Source organism: Bufo gargarizans, chromosome 4 (assembly GCF_014858855.1).
Source record: "Bufo gargarizans isolate SCDJY-AF-19 chromosome 4, ASM1485885v1, whole genome shotgun sequence".
NCBI lineage: Eukaryota > Metazoa > Chordata > Amphibia > Anura > Bufonidae > Bufo > Bufo gargarizans.
The window spans coordinates 529,221,535-529,241,924 of NC_058083.1; the positions used below are offsets into that span (position 1 = coordinate 529,221,535).

At 42.3% G+C, this 20,390-nt stretch overlaps 1 protein-coding gene across 1 annotated transcript; it reads right to left on the minus strand.

Annotated features, from left to right (window-relative positions):
• Positions 1 to 1,739: 1,739 nt before the first annotated feature.
• On the minus strand, positions 1,740 to 20,335 carry LOC122934820 (gastrula zinc finger protein XlCGF17.1-like). The gene is made up of 5 exons (XM_044290520.1): positions 20,291 to 20,335; positions 20,084 to 20,207; positions 19,870 to 19,967; positions 8,176 to 8,233; positions 1,740 to 4,659 (listed from the first exon to the last, which is right to left on the minus strand). Exons 2-5 carry the CDS (start codon positions 20,166 to 20,168, stop codon positions 3,884 to 3,886), a joined length of 1,017 nt encoding a protein of 338 aa, XP_044146455.1. The 5' UTR covers positions 20,169 to 20,207; positions 20,291 to 20,335; the 3' UTR covers positions 1,740 to 3,883.
• Positions 20,336 to 20,390: the final 55 nt, after the last annotated feature.

Here is a 20,390-nt window from a genome sequence, read left to right on the forward strand (position 1 = left end):
TTCCCGGGCTGCAGGCTCCTCCCACACAGGTCGGCAGTGTGATCCATGCCTGCAGGCTGAATGGAGGAACAGGGAGAAGTTTTCCTGCTTCATCATTCAGTGCGGGAGAGATAGAGCTTGGGGAACTGAGTGACAGGACTGCAGATCCCGGCTCTCCAGCCATGAGCGCTTCCATCTGTATTGGGTTCCTGCAGGGGATATGGATTGTTAGTGAACATTTTCAGTTTTAAATGTCCCCACAGATAAAAATCTCATTTGGACAAGTCTATGGAATGTGGTGGCCATAACCCCTTGCTTACAGTTCCCTCCTCAGTAAACAGTTTATAAACCCGTCCTGTGAGTTCCGTGAGGTGCGGCATGTTGCCCCAAAAGCAGGACATATTTTCTTCTGCAGCATCACTGTTGAAGAGCTGCAAGCCGTATCAGCCGACATAATCCGACGTGCCCGAAGATGCAGAGACCTGAACGGGGACCACTTTCAGCATCTTTACTGACTTGCAGGTAATTCAAAAAAACAATCCACTTGCTCATTCATCTTGCCATATTATCGCTAGAGGCGGGCCACTTTTTTGTGGACCACCCTGTCTAACTTTTGTTTTTAATGCTGTGAGTGCTATATGTGTTTTATAGAAAACACATAATAGAAGCCGTGCTGCACTGTCCTCACTCTTAAGTGTCAGAACATAGTGCAGTGAGGTGCCCAGAGAAGACCAGAAAGCAGCGAGTGCAGAAAGAGCCGCTGGATATGTGACTGCCAATACCGTCCAGAGCAAGAGAGATAAGTTCATTTATTTACTGTCCGATGGGGGTCTGATGTGAGGAATAGGGGTCGATCTGAGATCTAAAGAGGAATTGGGGTCTGATGAAGAATGAGGGTCCGTTCTGTAGTCTGATGAGGATTGGGGGGTCTGATGAAGATTAGGGGCTTAATCTAAGGTCTGATGAGGATTAGGGTCTGATTTGGGGGATTGATCTGAGGTCTGATGAAGATTGGGGGTCTGATCTGAGGTCTGATGAAGATTGGGGGTCTGATCTGAGGTCTGATGAAGATTGGGGACTAATCAAGATTGGGGGTCTGATCTGAGGTCTGATGAAGATTGGGGGACTAATGAAGATTAGGGGTCTGATCTGAGGTCTGATGAAGATTGGGGGTCTGATCTGAGGTCTGATGAAGATTGGGGGTGTGATCTGAGGTCTGATGAAGATTGGGGGTGTGATCTGAGGTCTGATGAAGATTGGGGGTCTGATCTGAGGTCTGATGAAGATTGGGGGTCTGATCTGAGGTCTGATGAAGATTGGGGGTCTGATCTGAGGTCGGATGAAGATTGGGGGTCTGGTCTGAGGTCTGATGAAATAAAATATATATTTTTTTTATTTTCTTCCTCTAAATCCTTGGTGCGTTTTATGGAGCTAAAAATACAGTAAACTCTGTGAACGGCCTGTAAATCAACATAGAATTCTTGAATAATTCACCACCTATTGATATCAATAGGAATCTGTGACACTGTTCATATGGAACAATTTTTTTTTACACATGAATCAATGTCACAAAAAATAAATAATACAAACCATGTTAACAACATTTTACCTGTGTAACTCCAGAAATCCGAGGCTAAACGTCAGATTTCTGTCACATTTCGTACGACCACATAATTTGCCTGAAGATAATCCACAACCAGTGGGACTAATCCTCATGTGGTTCCCCCGCACATAAACCGCACGAAGAACTGGCATGTCAACATTTTTATTTCTACAACACAATTCAGTGCCAGGAGATGAATATAACTGCATCTTTTCTACATACAAACTAATCATTTTCTTGCTAAAATCAATATAAAGCATCCTGAACAAAAATATCCAAAGCACAATTCCCAAAAAGGGCAAAACTGCATATTGAAAACGTGCAGTGCAAGTCTGTTTCTACTGTGGACAGTGCAAGGATGAGAAATCTCATTGACTTCTACTGTAAATGATGTAGTATTTGGCGCACTATACTCCAGTGGAGAAAATCTGCAGAATTTATACCACGTGTGGCTTTACCGTACAAAAACTTGCTGCATGTAAATCACACAATGCCGTGTGACCATGCCCTATAACTGTGATGGCTAACCTTAGGCTGTGGTAAAACTACAACTTCCAAGATGCATACTTGCTTTGCTGTTCTCAGAACTCCATAGAAATTAATGGAGCATGCTGGGAGTTGTAGTTTCACCACAGCTGGAGTGCCAGAGGTTAGCCATCGCACATCAATTTGTACTTGACTGTCCAATAGAAATCAGCATGGCAGGTGACTAAACACAGAAAGGCTCAATCAGTGACTCATAAATGAAATTTCATGTTAAATCAAAACTTCAAGGATATTTAAAGTGTAACTGTCATCTAAATTTTTTTTTTTGTAATGTGTAGGGGAAGTGACAAGGAATGTTTTTGTAATATAATTTATTAAGTGAATTTGTACATTTCTATGAAAAAACTGGCTCTTATTACTTATGTGCACCTTTGGAGGCATTTTTTTTACGATTGCATTATACTCATTTTGGACTACAAATCATTTTTCCAATTGGTCTTTATTAAAAATGCTCAGTAGTTTCTGGGATACAAAAGTTAAAAAGGAGTCTGCTTGGAAGCTGTCACTTTGTGTTTTCTTTGAATCCCGTCAGCTGATGGCTAATGTAGAACTTATCTCTCACCTAATGACATAAAAATACTTATTTAAGCCACATTCTTACCAGTTTGATAAGAATTGAGCTATAATGAGTGTTTATGAAGTAAAGAGATCAAAGACTCTACATGAGCCTTCAGATGATGGGATTCAAAGACAACACAAAGGGACAGCTTACAGACTGACTTGTTAACTCTTGTATCTCAGAAACGGCCAAACATTTCTAATTAAGACCAACTGAGTTGTCTCCTTGCCATTTTTACAATCTCAGGCGCAAGTGCCACGCTGACAGTCTATGATTTTCTGTATTCCAGTGGATAACTAGCTAGCCACCGGGAGATGCAGGAGAGCGGGCAGTCAGCGTTCACTACTGACAGTAAGCGTAGACGGCAGGGAGACAGTCAGAAGCGGTTCTACAATATATAGGGACAGTTATATATATTTAGGTCCATACCTAATATTCAATATTGTCCAAAGTTCTGTTAAAGAAATTCTCCTTCCATGTGATAATTTAAGAGTACATTCACATGGCCATATGTATTTTGCGGTCAGCAAAACGCAAATCCGCAAAAAATATGGATGACGTCTGTTTTATCCATTTTTTTTTGCTGACCCATTGTAACAATGCCTATTCTTGTCTGCAAAATTGACAAGAATAGGACACGTTCTATCTTTTTTTGGGGACTGCAGAACAGACATATGATTTTTTCCGGCCCCTTTAAAATAAGAGCAACCACATCCAATCCCCCAAAAATGCGGATCAGATGCAGATCAAAAATACCATCGTGTGAATGGGGCCTTTCTTTTTTTGTCTTTATTAGGAAATATATACTGATCGTAAATGTTCTCCTGATCACCAGGATGACAGCGTTGCTTCAGTATTTACATAATGAAGTGTGAATGAAGTCGAACGGGTTGCCCCTTTGAGTCCCCCCTCTATGCATCAATCAGCTGCGATCACAGCAGACAGGGAGTTAAAAAAAACAGATCACCAATCACAGTTTAAGCTGGATGATACTTGTGTATTACAGCTGTAGTCCTGTTCTTGCTGGCCCAATACCAGTGCCCATGGGATAAGAACATGGCAATAGTTTAGTGCTGATCTTTTGAGTACTTTTGACACAAATTCTTAAAGGGTTAAGTTATACATCAGTAGGCATTATTAGGCCGCTAATCCTGCAATAATGCTCACAATCTGTCACATTTACTACAATCTAAACATTAAAATGACTTCTGCCGTGAGTGAATTCTACGATGCCGAATGAAACTCGATTGACAGGTGAAACATTTCCCACATACTGAACATGAATACGGCTTCTCCCCTGTGTGAACTCTTAAATGTCTAATGAGCTGTGTTTCATGACTAAAACATTTCTCGCATTCTGTACATGGAAATGGCTTCTCCCCTGTGTGAGTTTTCTGATGTCTACCAAGGGACAATTTCTGACTAAACGATCTCCCACATTCTAAACATGGATATGGCTTCTCCCCTGTGTGAGTTCTTAGATGGCTCACAAGATGTGATTTCCGATGAAAAGATTTCCCACATTCTACACATGAATGTGGCTTGTCCCCTGTGTGGATTTTTAGATGGCTCATAAGATGCGATTTCTGAATAAAACATTTCCCACATTCTGAACACGAATATGGCTTCTCCCCTGTGTGAGTTCTCTGATTTCCAACTAGAATTACATTCGGCATAAAATATTTCCCGCATTCAGAGCACAATGACCTTGTATCTCCGTGATTTCTCTCAAGCACAGAAAGATAAGAGTCCTCTCTAAACTGTTTCTCACATGTAAATATTTCCTCATGTTCCTGTTTAATTCTTGTTCTGACAATCTCGTGACCAGCGGTATCGGTGAATAGATCTTCACTGTCATGGACTGAGGGTGCATTAGGAGATACTGAATTAGCTTCTGTGGTATTGTTATCTTCTTCTTCATCATATAAAGATGTACGGAGATATTCATGGGAGACACTCATCCCGTCTTCACCTGCAAAATGAAACAACATTTTTGTATTTTCCCAAAGCAAATATATATTTTTTTATTAATCAATCAAGCTTTGTTGAGACAATAGCAAGCCAGGAAACATAAAGTAAAAATAGGAGATGTTAGAAAATAGGATAATGTACAATTTCAGTAAGTAAATCACATGTACAAAAGCATAAAAAGATCATAGAAAATAATAAGTTATTTTCAAAACTCCCATAAAACTTGTAGAAATGGTGGCAGATGTTTCTATCCAGACCATTTAGTATAATACGTTCCAATGTGAACAGACAACTAAAGCTCCATAAATTCAACAGATCCCTCAAAAATGTATATAATAGATATCATGAGTGGAAGAAAATGCATCATGAACATGTACACACCACTTGCGTATACCATCACTGTACGTTGGAGGGGGCTGGAGGGAGTGATGTTATTTACATGGCACTGTATGTTTGAGGGACGGAGTGATGATCTTTACATGGGATGTATGTTGGAAAGGGTTGAGGGGAGGTCAGTGATGTTATTTACATGGGACTCAATGCAAAAACACCAACTGCAGCGCTCACCTGTGAGCTTTCTCTGTGAGGCAACGAGGAAGTCCCGGACACGACCATGTGAATATTCAAAAAGAAAAAGTAGAATCCAGCTTCTCATAAAAGAAAAAGCTTTATTTCCTTGTATAAAAATATCCAGACATCAACACGCGTTTCAGAGCTTAGAAATAGCGGTCCTTCATCATGACATACTATTTCTAAGGTCTGAAACGCGTAGACAAGTTTTGTACATGATGTCTGGATATTTTTATACAAGGAAATAAAGCTTTTTCTTTTATGGGAAGCTAGATTCTACTTTTTCTTTTTTGAATATTTACATGGGACTGTACTCTGAAAGGGGCTAGAGGGAGGACAGCAATGCTTTTTATAGTACAAGGGACTGCACGTTGTAGGGGGCTGAAAGGAGGGCATGGTTTCGTACACAGGACTGTATGTTGGGGCTGAAAGGAGGGCATGGTTTCTTACACAGGACTGTATTTTGGGGCTGAAAGGAGGGCATGGTTTCTTACACAGGACTGTATGTTGGGGCTGAAAGGAGGGCATGGTTTCTTACACGGAACTGTATGTTGGGGCTGAAGGGAGGGCATGGTTTCTTACACAGGACTGTATGTTGGGGCTGAAGGGAGGGCATGGTTTCTTACACAGGACTGTATGTTGGGGCTGAAGGGAGGGCATGGTTTCGTACACAGGACTGTATTTTGGGGCTGAAAGGAGGGCATGGTTTCTTATACAGGACTGTATGTTGTAGCTGAAGGGAGGGCATGGTTTCTTACACGGAACTGTATGTTGGGGCTGAAAGGAGGGCATGGTTTCTTACACAGGACTGTATGTTGGGGCTGAAGGGAGGGCATGGTTTCGTACACAGGACTGTATTTTGGGGCTGTAAGGAGGGCATGGTTTGTACACAGGACTGTATGTTGGGGCTGAAAGAAGGGCATGGTTTCTTACACAGGACTGTATGTTGGGGCTGAAAGGAGGGCATGGTTTCTTACACAGGACTGTATGTTGGGGCTGAAGGGAGGGCATGGTTTCTTACACGGAACTGTATGTTGGGGCTGAAGGGAGGGCATGGTTTCTTACACAGGACTGTATGTTGGGGCTGAAGGGAGGGGTTGTGATGTTATTTACATGGGACAGTATGTTGGAGGAGCTGGGTCATTATAATTTCTAGGGGCAATAAAGGAAGGATAACTACTACAGGGGGGTCTGCGGGGGCATTATAAATACAGTGGAAACTGCAGGTGTCAATATAACTACTGTGTCTCTATTGGGGGCCTTATTACTACTGAGGGCATTAAGGAGGGGCTTATATCTACAGGGAGCTCTGTGGTGGTATTATTACTACTGGGGGTACTGTGGGGGCATTATTATGGATCATGTTGTAGACAATTATCATTGGATAATGGGTTATTGTACGTGATTGGTGGAGGTGGATTTAAATAAACGCTGGGTATAATTCACCTGTGGGCTTGATAAAGACCAGTCTGTAACTATGGGTTGAAGCGTCGCTGATTACTGTATACCTGCTATGGCATAATAAAGGATATTCTGGACCCTGAATATGGATGGATTCTGGCTCTATTACTTATTGTGGACATTCGAGGAGGAAGAGGAGTCCGGATCGCTTCCACTGGGATGTAAGAACGGTTTCATATTAAGTTCTGGTGCTAACATTCTCTATTTTGAGTTGGGTGATAATTTCCATCAGACAAGTTTCCTTTAAATAAAATATTACATAAAATACTGTCATACACTGTAAAAAGAAAATGCAACAAACTTGGACCAAGTAAAAAAAAAAATATCAAAAAGTTACTGCAGCTTTTAGATAATGATTACTGACTAGTTCCTCATCAAGAAGAAAATCCAAGTCTCTCTGAAGGATACTATCATAGTTCAGCACTCATCCTAAAATGATAGGGAATTTACATGGAACTGGCTATTTACCCTTCATCTTTAGGTATCGGCCCCAACCTGACTAAGGGCTCTTTCACACTTGTGTTGTCCGGATCCGTCGTGTACTCCATTTGCCGGAATTACACGCCGGATCCGGAAAAACGCAAGTGAACTGAAAGCATTTGAAGACGGATCAGTCTTCAAAATGCGTTCAGTGTTACTATGGCAGCCAGGACGCTATTAAAGTCCTGGTTGCCATAGTAGTAGTGGGGAGCGGGGGAGCAGTATACTGACCGTCCATGCGGCTCCCGGGGCGCTCCAGAATGACGTCAGAGCGCCCCATGCGCATGGATGACGTGATCCATGCGCACGACACGGTAAGTATACTGCTCCCCCGCTCCCCACTACACTTTACCATGGCAAACAGGACTTTAGCGTCCTGGCAGCCATGGTAACCATTCAGAAAAAGCTAAACGTCGGATCCGGTAATGCGCCGAAACGACATTTAGCTTAAGGCCGGATCCGGATTAATGCCTTTCAATGGGCATTAATTCCGGATCCGGCCTTGCGGCAAGTGTTCAGGATTTTTGGCCGGAGCAAAAAGCGCAGCATGCTGCGGTATTTTCTCCGGCCAAAAAACGTTCCGGTCCGGAACTGAAGACATCCTGATGCATCCTGAACGGATTTCTCTCCATTCAGAATGCATTAGGATAATCCTGATCAGGATTCTTCCGGCATAGAGCCCCGACGACGGAACTCTATGCCGGAACAGAACAACGCAAGTGTAAAAGAGCCATAAACAGTTATATCATATATTTGGGAATATGGACAATTGCAGCACTCTGACTCAAAAAGGACTTTTTTGGTATACAATAGTGGTGTGCCTATAGCAGCAAAACTCTCAAGGCTGAGCCTCCTGATATTTTGTTGCATTTTCATGTGATGGTGATGACAGCTCATCACCTCTCCCTCCCTGCACAGTGATCTCTGCACAGGTCACAGAGCATGCACACATCACTCTTCCATAGAAGACATTTACATTGAAATAGCATTTATGACAGTTTCTTACCAATTATGGACACTGATATGGGTTCTTCGAGTTCACTTGCTGTTCCATCAATAAATTCCTGCAAGATTAAAGACGTTAGAAAAAAAAAAGAAAACTATACTCCACTGCTAGTTTATCTTATATCCAGGTGAAGATCAAACCCCAAAAATCTGTCCTAAAGGAGAAGGATCTCCTCACGTGATGATCAGACAGGATCAACATTCAGACAAGTATTTTACACATCAACAGAAAGGTTTCTGCATGAAATGACCTGATCCTATCCTGGAGAAGACTCTGTGCTCATCACCTCCAGTTCTTACATAGGTACATTTATTATCATTAGTAAGGAGCCTGTCATTGCTGCTGGAAACTGAACCTAATATCCACTTGCTCTTGTCCTTTGTGGTGACCCGATTCTAGATTAGGAGGTAATAATGTTTTGCAAAAGTAGTAAGATTCTGTATTGATGAATGAATTAGTGACTGTTACAACCCTTCGCAGCCGGTGCTGTACATGTAGGCTCGGCTAAGATGGCTACCGTCCCAGTGACGGGTCCAGGTTGAGAGGTTGTACCACTCTGATTGCTGATCTCTTTAAAATACATTTTCAGCTTCATTTTTTCTTTTTTTTTCTTTCTCTACTTCAAATTTATTACAAGCCCCTTTACATGTGAAATCACTACATACACCCCCCCCCCCCTCCGTCAATATATAAAATCGCGCACATTACACCCACCCAATGAAAATATAAAACGTTCCAAAGATTGGATTTAGCTGAGGAGGCATAAGCCATTATTACCTCTGATACAGAGTCTGCCAGCAAGGGAGAAGAGGATCCCGAATTTCTCTACTCCTCCTCCTCATCATCATCCAGTGATGAAGCTCCCTCAAGAAGGACAGCTGCTGAGGCCGCCTCCCAGAGTGATCCCATATGGATCCCACCCCCTAAAGATGATCAGCCTCAGATTCCGGATTTTGTGGGCAGCTCAGGAATCCTGGTTGACATGGTGCGCTTCACAGAAATGTATTTTTTTCCAAATCTTTTTCTCTGAAGATTTTGTAAATGTAATAAATAAATATGCCCACCAATTTATTACTCGCAGACGAATTTATGTCGTTTTGGGGGATTGTGATGAATATCGGCCTTGTAAAAGAGTCACGGATAATGCAGAGTTGGAGTGCAGATGTTATGTACCAGACTCCTATTGACATTATGGCCCTGATCCGGAATTAGTTTGAATGGATTCTGAAATTTTAACATTACAATGATAATGCACAATGCCCGCCCTAAGATGACCCGAGATTTGACCGTTTATTTAAAATCGGGCGAGTCCTCCACCACTTTAGCATCAAGTTTGCTGGTGTGTACATCCCCGAAAAAACATCTATGTAGACAAGTCACTTACAATTGTTAAAGGGATGGTAAGATTCTGCCAATACCTGCTTAGCAAAAGGGTAAGGTATGGTATTAAAATGTACAAGCTTTGCGAAAGTACCTATGAGTGCACCCAGATGGCTCCGGGTTTATGATGGAAAGGACAGCCAGACTGAACCTTCAGAATGCCGCCGCCCTAGGAGTAAGCGGAAAAACAGTGTGGCCCTTAGTGCACCCACTGCAGGATCAGGGTTACTACCTTTATGTGGATAACTATTACACAGTGTAACCCTGTTTAAGTACCTAGAGAGGCCTCCCTAGATCACTGCTTGGACAACCACTCAGAATGGGCAACAGCAGGACTCTCCTCAATGAGAACATATTAGTGGTTAATTACAAGGATAAGATGGATGTCCTTATACTGACCAAAGTTCACAGTAACACCAGCTCCCCTGCCCCTGTACAAGTACCACTCACTACCCCCAAGCCAGACTGCATCCCGATCTACAATATACACATGGGAAGGGCTGACCTTTCAAATGCCACATAGCACCTGAAAACCGTTTTAGCTAAATCTGTCCTCCTAAATCTATATGGGGCATCTTCACTCCTGAGTCCTGCGGGGCACCCTTACAGTTTTACAAGCACATATAGGGTGTTACCATATTCAGGGAAAGATGGGTAATATATTTTGGGGTACTTTTTCTTCTGTAGCCCCTTGTGAAAATGAAAAATGATGGGGCTAAAAATGTAATTTTTCATTTTCACAGTCAAGTGTTTCTGAAATTCTAAGAAATGCCCATGGGGTGTTCACTACACCTCTTGAAAACCTCATTGTGGGTGTGGTTTCAAAAAAGGGGTAATTTCTTAGAGGCTCTTTTTTATTTCACATCACAGCTTCTGCAGCCAATACTTTGTAAATCGGTAAATTAGGCCTCAAATGCACATGGTGCTCTTTTACTCCTAAACCGTGTCGTATAAACAGTTTAGGGCCACACGTAGAGTGTTTCTACAATCAGGAAACACTGTATAATAATTAGAACACTGACTTTTTACAGTGGCACAAATTGGGTACAACATATTAAGCAGAAGAATGGCATTTCTGTGGAAAATTTGCAGTTTTAATTTTTCCCCTTCCACCACACATTCATTTCTGGAAAACACCTGTGGGGCCTAAGTATTTACTAGACCAATTGAAAAATTTGCTAAAAGGGGATATCGCTTCCAAAATGGAGTCACTTTTTGGGGGTTTTTACTGTGGGGGGACCTCAGGGCCTCATGAAATTCAAAATAGCACCTGAAAACCATTTCAGCATAATCTGCGCTCCAAAAGCTATACAGTGCTCCTTCCCTCCTGAGCCCTGCTGTGTGTCCATACAGCATCTTCTTGAAAATTTTAAAAATTCCTTCTAAAATTTTAAGCCTTCTAACGTCCAAAAAAACAAACAAAAGATAATTACACTTACCGATAATTGGATTTCTCCTTAACCTCCACAATGGCACTCTCATTAGGATTTTCCTGCCTCTCAAAAGGACAGGAAACAACGCAGAAGCCACAGATAAAAAGCCTCATCCCCCTTACCTGTTTTAGTTAATGACATAGTAATGCAATTAATTTATATTTACCAATAGCAAAAATAATTTTAGTACAAAGAAATTACAACCAGGTGGGAATACCCAGTGCTGTTGTGAAGGTTAATGGGAAATCCAGTTACCGATAAGTGTAATTATCATCTTCTCCGGGCATCTCCACAATGGCACTTTAAGGAGGTCTAACAGAGTAATCAATTAAGGAGGGACAGCTACAGAGATAACTTTGCTGCCAAAGTTTGCAGTTGATAGATCTCTTTTAATGCAGATGCGTCCTCAACCCAGGAGGCTGAAATCGCTCTTGTAGAATGATCTTTTGGGCCTGCTAGAGGAGATATTTGTTTCTCCTGATAACACAAGGAAATATCCAGTGTAATCCACTGGGCAATTGTAACTTTGCTAGCTGAAAGTCCTTCATTTTTACCCTGATATTGTAGAAGAAGATGGTCTGAGTTTCTAAATTCTTCCATAGCCTAAATGTAAGACAGAAAACACCTACGAACATAAAGATTATGAAATCGATGGTCCAACTCTGAAGTGTGCGAAGAGCAGAAGGACGGCAGCTGAACTTCCTGTTGGCAATAGAATTTTGACACTACCTTAGGGAGAAATGCTAGAGAGAGTGTCTAAGGCTGAATCTGACTTCCCAGATGATAAGATATGGTGGTTTGCATGAAAAAGCCAATAAAAATTTAGTTCTGTAAATGAGCAATCTGAGAGAGATTTCTGATATAGGTTCAAATGGCAGATCGATGAGAACTGAGAAAATCAAAAATAAACCCTAAAGAGCAATCGAACGAAGGGACATAGTCTACCAGCTCCTTATACGAATCGTTTAATTATGCTAAAATCTGTAGTTTAACCTCCATGAAGGCACTTAAGGTGGTCATCTCCACCTTATGAGTACTGGTCTTCGGACCTTTATCCAACCTTGCTTGTAGGAAATCCAGGATGACCAGCAAGTCAGGTGGTTTAAAGGGATCTTATCTGCCGGCGACAAAAGAAAAGAAGGTTTTCCACACTCTATGGTACATTTTTGATATTACCTCTTTCCTGCTGTGCAACAAGGTGAAAATTACTTGATCCGAGAACACCCTTTCCTTCAATATGACCAGTTCAGCTAACATGCTGTCAGCTGCAACTGAGGACTATTTGGATGAAAAACTGGTCCCTGGCTTAGGAGGTTAGCAGTCGCCAGGAGAGTCCAGAATTCCCCTGTCGGCAGTTTCAAGAGGAGAGGAAACCAGGCTCTTTTGTGCCAATAGGGGGCTATCAGGATTACTTGTGCTCCTTCTTGCCACACTTTCATTAGTACTCTCAGAGGCAAAAGGGGAGGGGGCCATAGAGTAGACCCTTCGGCCAAGGAAGAGAAAGAGCATCCACCTGCCCTGTGCTGACAGAGAGTGAAAAGCTAGGAGTTGCCTGTTCTGTCTTGTAGCAAATAGGTTGAGTATAAGAGTGCTCCATTTCCTCTCAACAGCTAAGAGAGAGATTTTCACATGGTTTGGAACCTTTACTTTCTTGTCAACGGAGGACTATTTTTGTCCCATGATGACAACAGGAAGGTCTGAAGCCCCCCTGAATGAGCCTGACCGAGGGAATGCTGGAAGTTTGCAGGCCCAAATTGTTAGGATGTCTCTTATGGATGCCATCCTGGCATGCTGGAAGGATACATTTTTCTGACCAAGGAATCCTGTTCATTGCAGATGAGAATCCATAGGACCTCCTAAAAATATCTTCTAATGACTCATGGAAAGTTTGGACTTTCCTAGATCTACCAGCTATCCTAAAGGAGATCGAACTTTTAGTACATTCTGTATCTGACTGGTTAACAAGTCCATCGAGGCAGATGCCATCAAAAAATCTTCCAGATATGGGATGTCATCACCAAGAAAAAAAGCAATGGCAAATTTTTTATTTTTTTTTGTTTGGGGCAATAATATATTTTTTTTTAAAACCCCCCACAGTTTTTAAAATATATACCTCTACCAAACGGTTGAGATGGCACTTTGTGGCAAAATCAGAACATAAACCACAAATACAAAAAAAAACTATTGCCATAACATGCTAACTTTGTAAACGTTTTAGACAGATTTACACACCAAGAAAACAGTGTGGCGTGGCACATGTCCACAGTTGTCATAACGCACATCTGGTTGTGAGGGTCGTTGAAAGTAGTGTTTCTTCTCAACATCTTTGCAGTACCATCAGGATATAATTGTTTTTGTGACTTTTTAGACAGATTTACTTATCTGTGTTGTGGTGCAACTAGTTTTTCAGCATTGAATCAAATTTATTTCTTGTGGTATCCTACGAAGCGTTGCTGGTTTGCATTCAGACACAAGAAAACTTAGCATTTCTAACATTTTCATTTTTACACACCCTTTAGACAGTAGTTGCACCACCCCCGCTTGACACTGTGAAGTGGCATGTGTCCACAGTTGTCATAACGCACATCTGGTTGTGGTTGCGAGGGTTGTGGGATGTTTCTTCTGAGACATCGGTGTTGGAGAGGAGGATGCTGGTCGACCAACCTTGGATGCTGTCTTGTTGACTTGCTTCAAAGCATGGGCAACTAACAAGCAGAACCTTTTCAGAGGCATTGGTTTCTCATTCAGTACCCTACAGTGTCTCTAGACCAGCCAGGAGTTTAAGTCGTCTTGACTTGGCAGGAGTCTTGTACATGTGTACCAGCATGTCCGAAAGATCAATGCCTCTCATATCTTCATTGTAGGCATAAATAAGTGATGGGCAAGGGACAACAATCTTTGTCTTGTCAACTTTGTTCCACCGTTTGACAGTGGAAAGAAGGGTGATCCCACAGGCATTGCTCAGAAGGCTGACACATTTGTTGTCAAACCATTTTACTGCAATCAACCCATCAGAAGACTGTTATCAAAAGCTTCATGTCCTTTCTTTCTGAGCTTTTGGTCTTCAAGGGTGTTCCTCTGATGCGCTTGATTGGACAGTGCAAATGCATTTGACACCCAAGTTTACATTCAGGTTCTGGATCAACTTGAAGCTGGTGAAGCAGTTGTCACAGAAGACAACTGACAGGCTTGGTTGCGTCATGGTTTTGCACAACGCTGGCGGATTTTGAAAAATCGATCTGGACGGTCGTTCCACTGCTGATTATAGTTGAAATGAATGAACCGACGTAACAGCCTGAATTTTCTCCTTGGCCTGATATCAGCTATAATGCTGAAATGTGACTCAAGGTGCCACTAGTGTTCTATAGATGGGAAATTGAAAACACCCATGAAAAGTAATATTGCCAAGAAATCTTCAATCTCTTGTGGACTAGTCCCGATTGGATCCCCCAACTCTCGGTCAGAGTATAGATGAGCAATATAGTTCAATCATCTTGTCAGTGAAGAGTATAGTTGAGCAATATGTTCAATCATCTTGTCAGTGAAGAGTGTCTTTACAGCATCAGGGGGCTCAAATCGTGAATCAGGAACCTGGAATGCCTCAATGTCTTCTTGTTTCCAGATTTTCTCCCTGCCTTTGTTTAGGCTTGTGGGTGAAGTAAGGTTACTGGTGTTCTGTGGCTCCTCTACGGAAACAGTTTGTAGGGAGTTTTTCCATTTTGTCTTTATCTTACGGGGTGGTGGTTCAGAAGATTAACTTGTTGAGGCAATGTTCTCATCATCCATGGAGTTATAAGATGTTCCTCTGCTTGTGTGGGCAGATAATCAGGATCCTCTATTTGGTCATTATCATCATCACTGAAATCAACACGAGATTCTTGAGGGTTTTATGGTATGAGGGCCAGGACAGTCCGTGGTCTTGCACCATAAAATGTTTTAGTGTCCATCTATTATTTGTAAAACAAAACACACAAAATTTACAAACCGTGAAGTGTTATTAGTTATCTGTAACATGTCTAGTAATAGGTTAATATCTAACATGTCAGTTTGTTACTAGTACACATATTTATTCTAGATTTACTACATTTACAGTATTTAGTAGTACAATCACACTGATATTTTTGAGATTGAGATTTTTATTTCACAGCAAGAAGTTAATTCTAATTACATTAGTGCAGCATACACACCTTTACCCTAAAGAGACAATTAGACAGTTTGGTAACGTATGTTTTTCCAAAATTATTTTACCCTTATTAGACTTATTTTTGTTGTATAAAGTTATATAATTCTGTTCATCAAAACCTCTGAAACTATAATATACTGAAAAAATATCCTTACCTTTGAAAATTCCACCAAAAACAATCCACATGTTCGGAGTGTTTTACTTGTTGCTGACTTCCTCTATGGATGAGAACTGAATCTGCACTATTGAAAGACACAGTGACCTCTAGTTGACATACCTCTGCCGATTGCAAGAGATGGCATATCAGGTTGATTTAAGTTCAACACCCTCTTCAGTAAGATATAGTAACTCAAAATGTGCAATACCAGAAAGTCGAGTAAAACATTAAAAGGGTTTTTAGGTGAAGATGACTGGAGATCTCTGCCATGATGTTCGTAAAAACTCTTGGCGCAGCTGATAGTCCAAATGGTAGAGCTTGAAATTGGAAGAGGCAAAGACCCCCTTTTATGAACAGCGCGATCCTCAGGAACTTTTGGTAACCCTTGTGCATGGTAACATGATAATAGGCGTCCGTTGGGTCCAGGGTCGCCACAAATCAGTCTTGGTAGATTTTATAGTCTCCATCTTGAATCTTTTGTAGGGGACATATCTGTTAAGAGATCTTAAGCTGATAAAATGTTCTGACAGAGCCAGTCATTCTTTTTTTTTTATCAGAAGGATTGGCGAGTAGAAGCCTGTTGTTGAGACAGAGGGACTGGAGTGAGTACTTCTTTCTCCACGAGTGAAGAAATTTCCGTCTTCAGCGCCAGATGTTTTTGGGAGGAGGGGAGGCAGACTCTTATCTTGCATTCCCAAGCTTGATAAAAAAAATCTTGCCCTCTATCTCACAGCTGGCGTCATTTAGTTTTTTTTGGTGGCATAATCAGAATTAAACAAAAATCCTTTACCCTTTCCTTTGGATTACTGCCACTTCCCAGACCCATCCTCCCTTTCTTGATCTTGTCTATTCTTTGCTGGTTTTCAAAAGGAACGATGCCGAGAAAGAAAAAAAAAACTGGACCCGGAAGTAAAACGTTTCTTCTTTGCAGATGCTTTTTCCAAGATGTCATCTAGTGCTGAGCTGAAACAACCTGTCCCTCACACAGGTTATGGAGCACAACTTGCTCTTAGAGCATGCGTCCCCTGTCCAGTAGACTCCTCTACATGTGGCATTGGATAAGACTGCTGACCTTGCTGAGAGTCTTACAAGGTCCGCCAAGGCATCTGCCCAAAAATCTAAGCTGGCTTTGAAACCGGCAATGAAGACAGGATCTCTTCTCTTAGGGTTTCAGTCACTAAGTCATTTACCAGTTAATCTATCCAAAGAGAAAGGGATCTGCCCGTGCATGTAGCAGCTATCTCTGGCTGGAACATACCAGTATTAGTTTTGCATGCCTACTTTAGGAGAACCTTAAATTTTATATTCATGTGGTCCCTTAAAAGGCCCATATATTACAAAGAGTAATGAAGACTTTTTTGATATACAGTCTACCGTGGTGTCAATTTTTGGGGATTTTTCCTACATCCGAGTATTCTTCAGCAAACTGGTATTTCCTCTTGAGTACGCTGAAAATGCTGGATCTCCCATCTGGATGCTTCCATTCTTTAGAAATATGTTTTTTTTTACATTACTATGGATAGGGAAGATTCTCTTCTGAAACATCTGGTCCTGAATGGATTGTGGTTCCTTTATCTCTTCCAGCTTCATAGTGGTCTGACCCAAGCCATCTTCAGATGAATCAGAGTCCTCTTCCAAGAGGAAGTCCCTGTTATTTAGCTCCAAATGTATAGCCGACTCCCCTTTATCTAGTCCTGATTAGAATTTGCACATAGAAGGGCGAGGGGAGGAAGAGGTTTGTAACGGATCTCCTGGCACCCCGACTGGGTACCTCCGTCGAATGATGTTCCTAGTGCTTCCCGAGGACTCCAAGCACTCCACTTGACACCGTAAGTGCTGCAGACCCCACAAACCGCCAAAGCTTGGTTGAGGTCTCACCGTCTCATACCCACCCTGGACCAACGACTAGGCTCCAGGCTCCAGTGGGTGAACCTCTCCTACATCCAGAGAGCAGTAACAGCTCTTACAAGAGCTAGTAGTTATGCCAGGGGAGTATAGCAAATCTCCAGCATATAGCAATCCCCCAGTGTCGATCAGTTACCCAAACACCAGCCTCAACATGGTAAAGGGTAAAACAGGAACTCTTTATTGAGGGCTACCCGCCCGTATTTATGCAGGTCCCCATCTGGTGGACACTTCCCTAGGGGACCAGATGGAAGACTGTGACACAGGACAGATATGCAGCAATTCAGGATACACAGACACAATACATCCCCACAATGCATCATGGTTTCCTCCTCTCTGCCCTGGAGACACCCGAGGAGCAATTCAATTATCTCTCAGGACAAAGGGAAATCGCCAATACACATGTGGGGACAACAGGACAGAAATCACCATTTAAACATACAATGTCACAACCCTTACAGTAAACACAGACATTTAACATATCCCCAGATAGCTCAAGTCTGAGTGCATATTATTAGGTGAATAGCACTCAGACTACACGAATACACTAAAATTAGCTATCTGGGTACCCTCACATAACATACAATAAAATTCCAAAGACAGAAAAATACATGAACTTATATAACTATGCCGCTATTGCATAAAACCGGTGCATACAACATGGGACCGTAATCACATGGTAAGAGGCTGGCAAGTAGTCCTCTCCAAGCACTCGTGGCAACCTCAAAAGAGGGGAGTTTGTCACAAGGTTAGTCTAAGATCAATTGCAAATTTACTTCATCTCTAATGAGGGTCTGCATGCTATTCAAAAAGGAAAAAGACTCTCCCTTCTCTACTTTTTCTGCACAATATGTACACAGAGGAGATAAGGCCTTCTTGCAATTTGCACACTTTTTTACTTCTCACTACCAGAGGCTTTGGAGAAAATTGCAATGGAATGGTATTAAAAACGCCTCAAAAATCCATCTGGAAGGAGGGCCCCACTACTGTTATACTAAGGGTCAAAGGTGGGGGGGTTACCCTATGTCCAGAAAAAGTGACTCGCACTGCTAGAATAACAGAGGAGACAGACCCTCTTCAAGCATAACATCATATGAGCTAAAACATTTACTTCCCCATAGGGAGGACACTTACTAGGCTGAAAACTCTGCAAGGATCTTGCAGGGAGGTTCTGAGAAATCACTTGGTGCGGACATCGCTGTGGATAGCAACACTCCAACTGTTAAAAACGCAGCCAAGCCGCCCTGCAACACCCTATTTCCGGGACTTGTGTAGCTCCAGCGTGTAATATCATGTGACTGCATTTTCCCCAAAAGAAAATGGGATTCCCTTGTCCGTAGGAAGTCCCAATCTGCTAAGGCAGCAGACACACCAGCCAATCCCTTCTATCAAATCCCAGGGCTGCCTTCTCAGAAGGAATCAAGCCCAGTACAAGGAAGAGGAGTGCAAACTCCTCCGGAAGCCCCTGTACTCTACTCAGCCCTCCCAGCCTAGCTGGGGAAGAAGACAGGCTGAGCGACTATTGCTAAAGAATCCTGGCAGGAAGGCTTCCATGCATCCCTAAGGAATAGGAAACAAACTGAAGCAGATAATCGGGATGTCACGGTCCTTCAGGTGACTGATGACAGGAGATCAAAGAGACTGGCTGAGTGTGGAGGAATCTAACAGCCTTCTTGATTTCTCTTGATTCAGTGTTGATAGGGTTAATGACCACTTTCCTTTTTCTCAGCTGTTGCTAAGTGGTCATCACTTCTACCCTTTATAGTCTGACCCCACCCTTCTGACTATGCGGTAGATTGCTTCCTTTGGGTTTGGCTGAGCTGGTGTGAGGTCGTCTCTGATGTTCCTGCTCGTCCATCTCTACAGAAGTTAAGTGTCGCATTTGTTTGTGTTTGTTATATTCCCTGTTGTTTGTATCTGGGCCTGAGACAGAGACTTCCATTCATCCATCTGTGGAGGAATGGGTTGTCTCTGGTCCTAACCTTATTCCAGGGCCTTATAGGGAAATAAGGGCCTAGGTATCCTGCATATGAATATTCCTACCTTCAAGGTCTATTCATATTGATTGGTAGTTAGGGCCCGGATAAGGGGTTGTTTAGGAGGTGACCTGTTTCTTCCCTAGTGTCCTGGCCCAGTTACTGTTCCCCTTTCCCCCTTTGTTCAGTGTGGAGTTTCCCCCCCCCCCCCCCCCCACTGATCGTGAAAGGGGAAGAGGCTTTTTATCTGTGGCTTCTATGTTGTGTCCTGTCCTTTAAAAGTGGGAGAATCCTCCTGAGAGTGCAGCTGTGGAGGTGCCAGGGAAATAACTGTAACAAAATGAGGCCAACATAAAGTAGACATATGGTGAATGTTAACAACTATTTTATGAGGTATCACAAGGTATCTTAAAAGTGATGAAATTCAAATTTAGAAAATTGAAAAAGCAATGCAAAACTTTACATTCACTCACATTGAATCTCAGTTGCCAAGTGAATGTCAAAACAGGAGGATGTTTACTACAATCTTTTATGACACCAGAAACCAACTGTAGACAACAAGATGCAATAGAGCATATTCTACTACTACTGGAGGAGGTCAGTGGAAAGCTTCATTACATCAGTCTATAAAGCGTTTGTAGAAATCTCAGCTTCACCTACCTGATGATCCAGTGGGACATTCTGCGTTTCCTCTGGACAGTCCTGGGAATACAGAGGACTGGGACATCTCTCTGGTGGATTTCTCTGACGGGATCCATCTGTAGGAAAAACACACAGTGACTGAATACATTGTCTATATGTGATGATCAGATGATGGGGAATCTGACTCTCAGAACTGTTCTCTCCTCTACAGTCATGGAAGGTCTCCTTTTACCCGGTGATGTGAGGGACTGGTGATTCTCCATCATGACGTCCTTGTAAAAATCCTTATGTTCTTCTAAACATTCCCACTCCTCCATGGAAAAATAGACAGCGACATCCTGACACCTTATAGCAACCTGACAACACAAGGACACAGTCATTACCAGACGCCTCCCTTGGCGTTATTGTATAATGTCCCAGCATTCCCAGCAGCGCTCACCTCTCTGCTCAGCAGCTCAGTGATCCTGGTGGTAAGTTCTAGGATCTTCTGCTCATGTATCAGGGAATGAGGTGGAGGCTCGGTGATGGGGCTCTGGGTC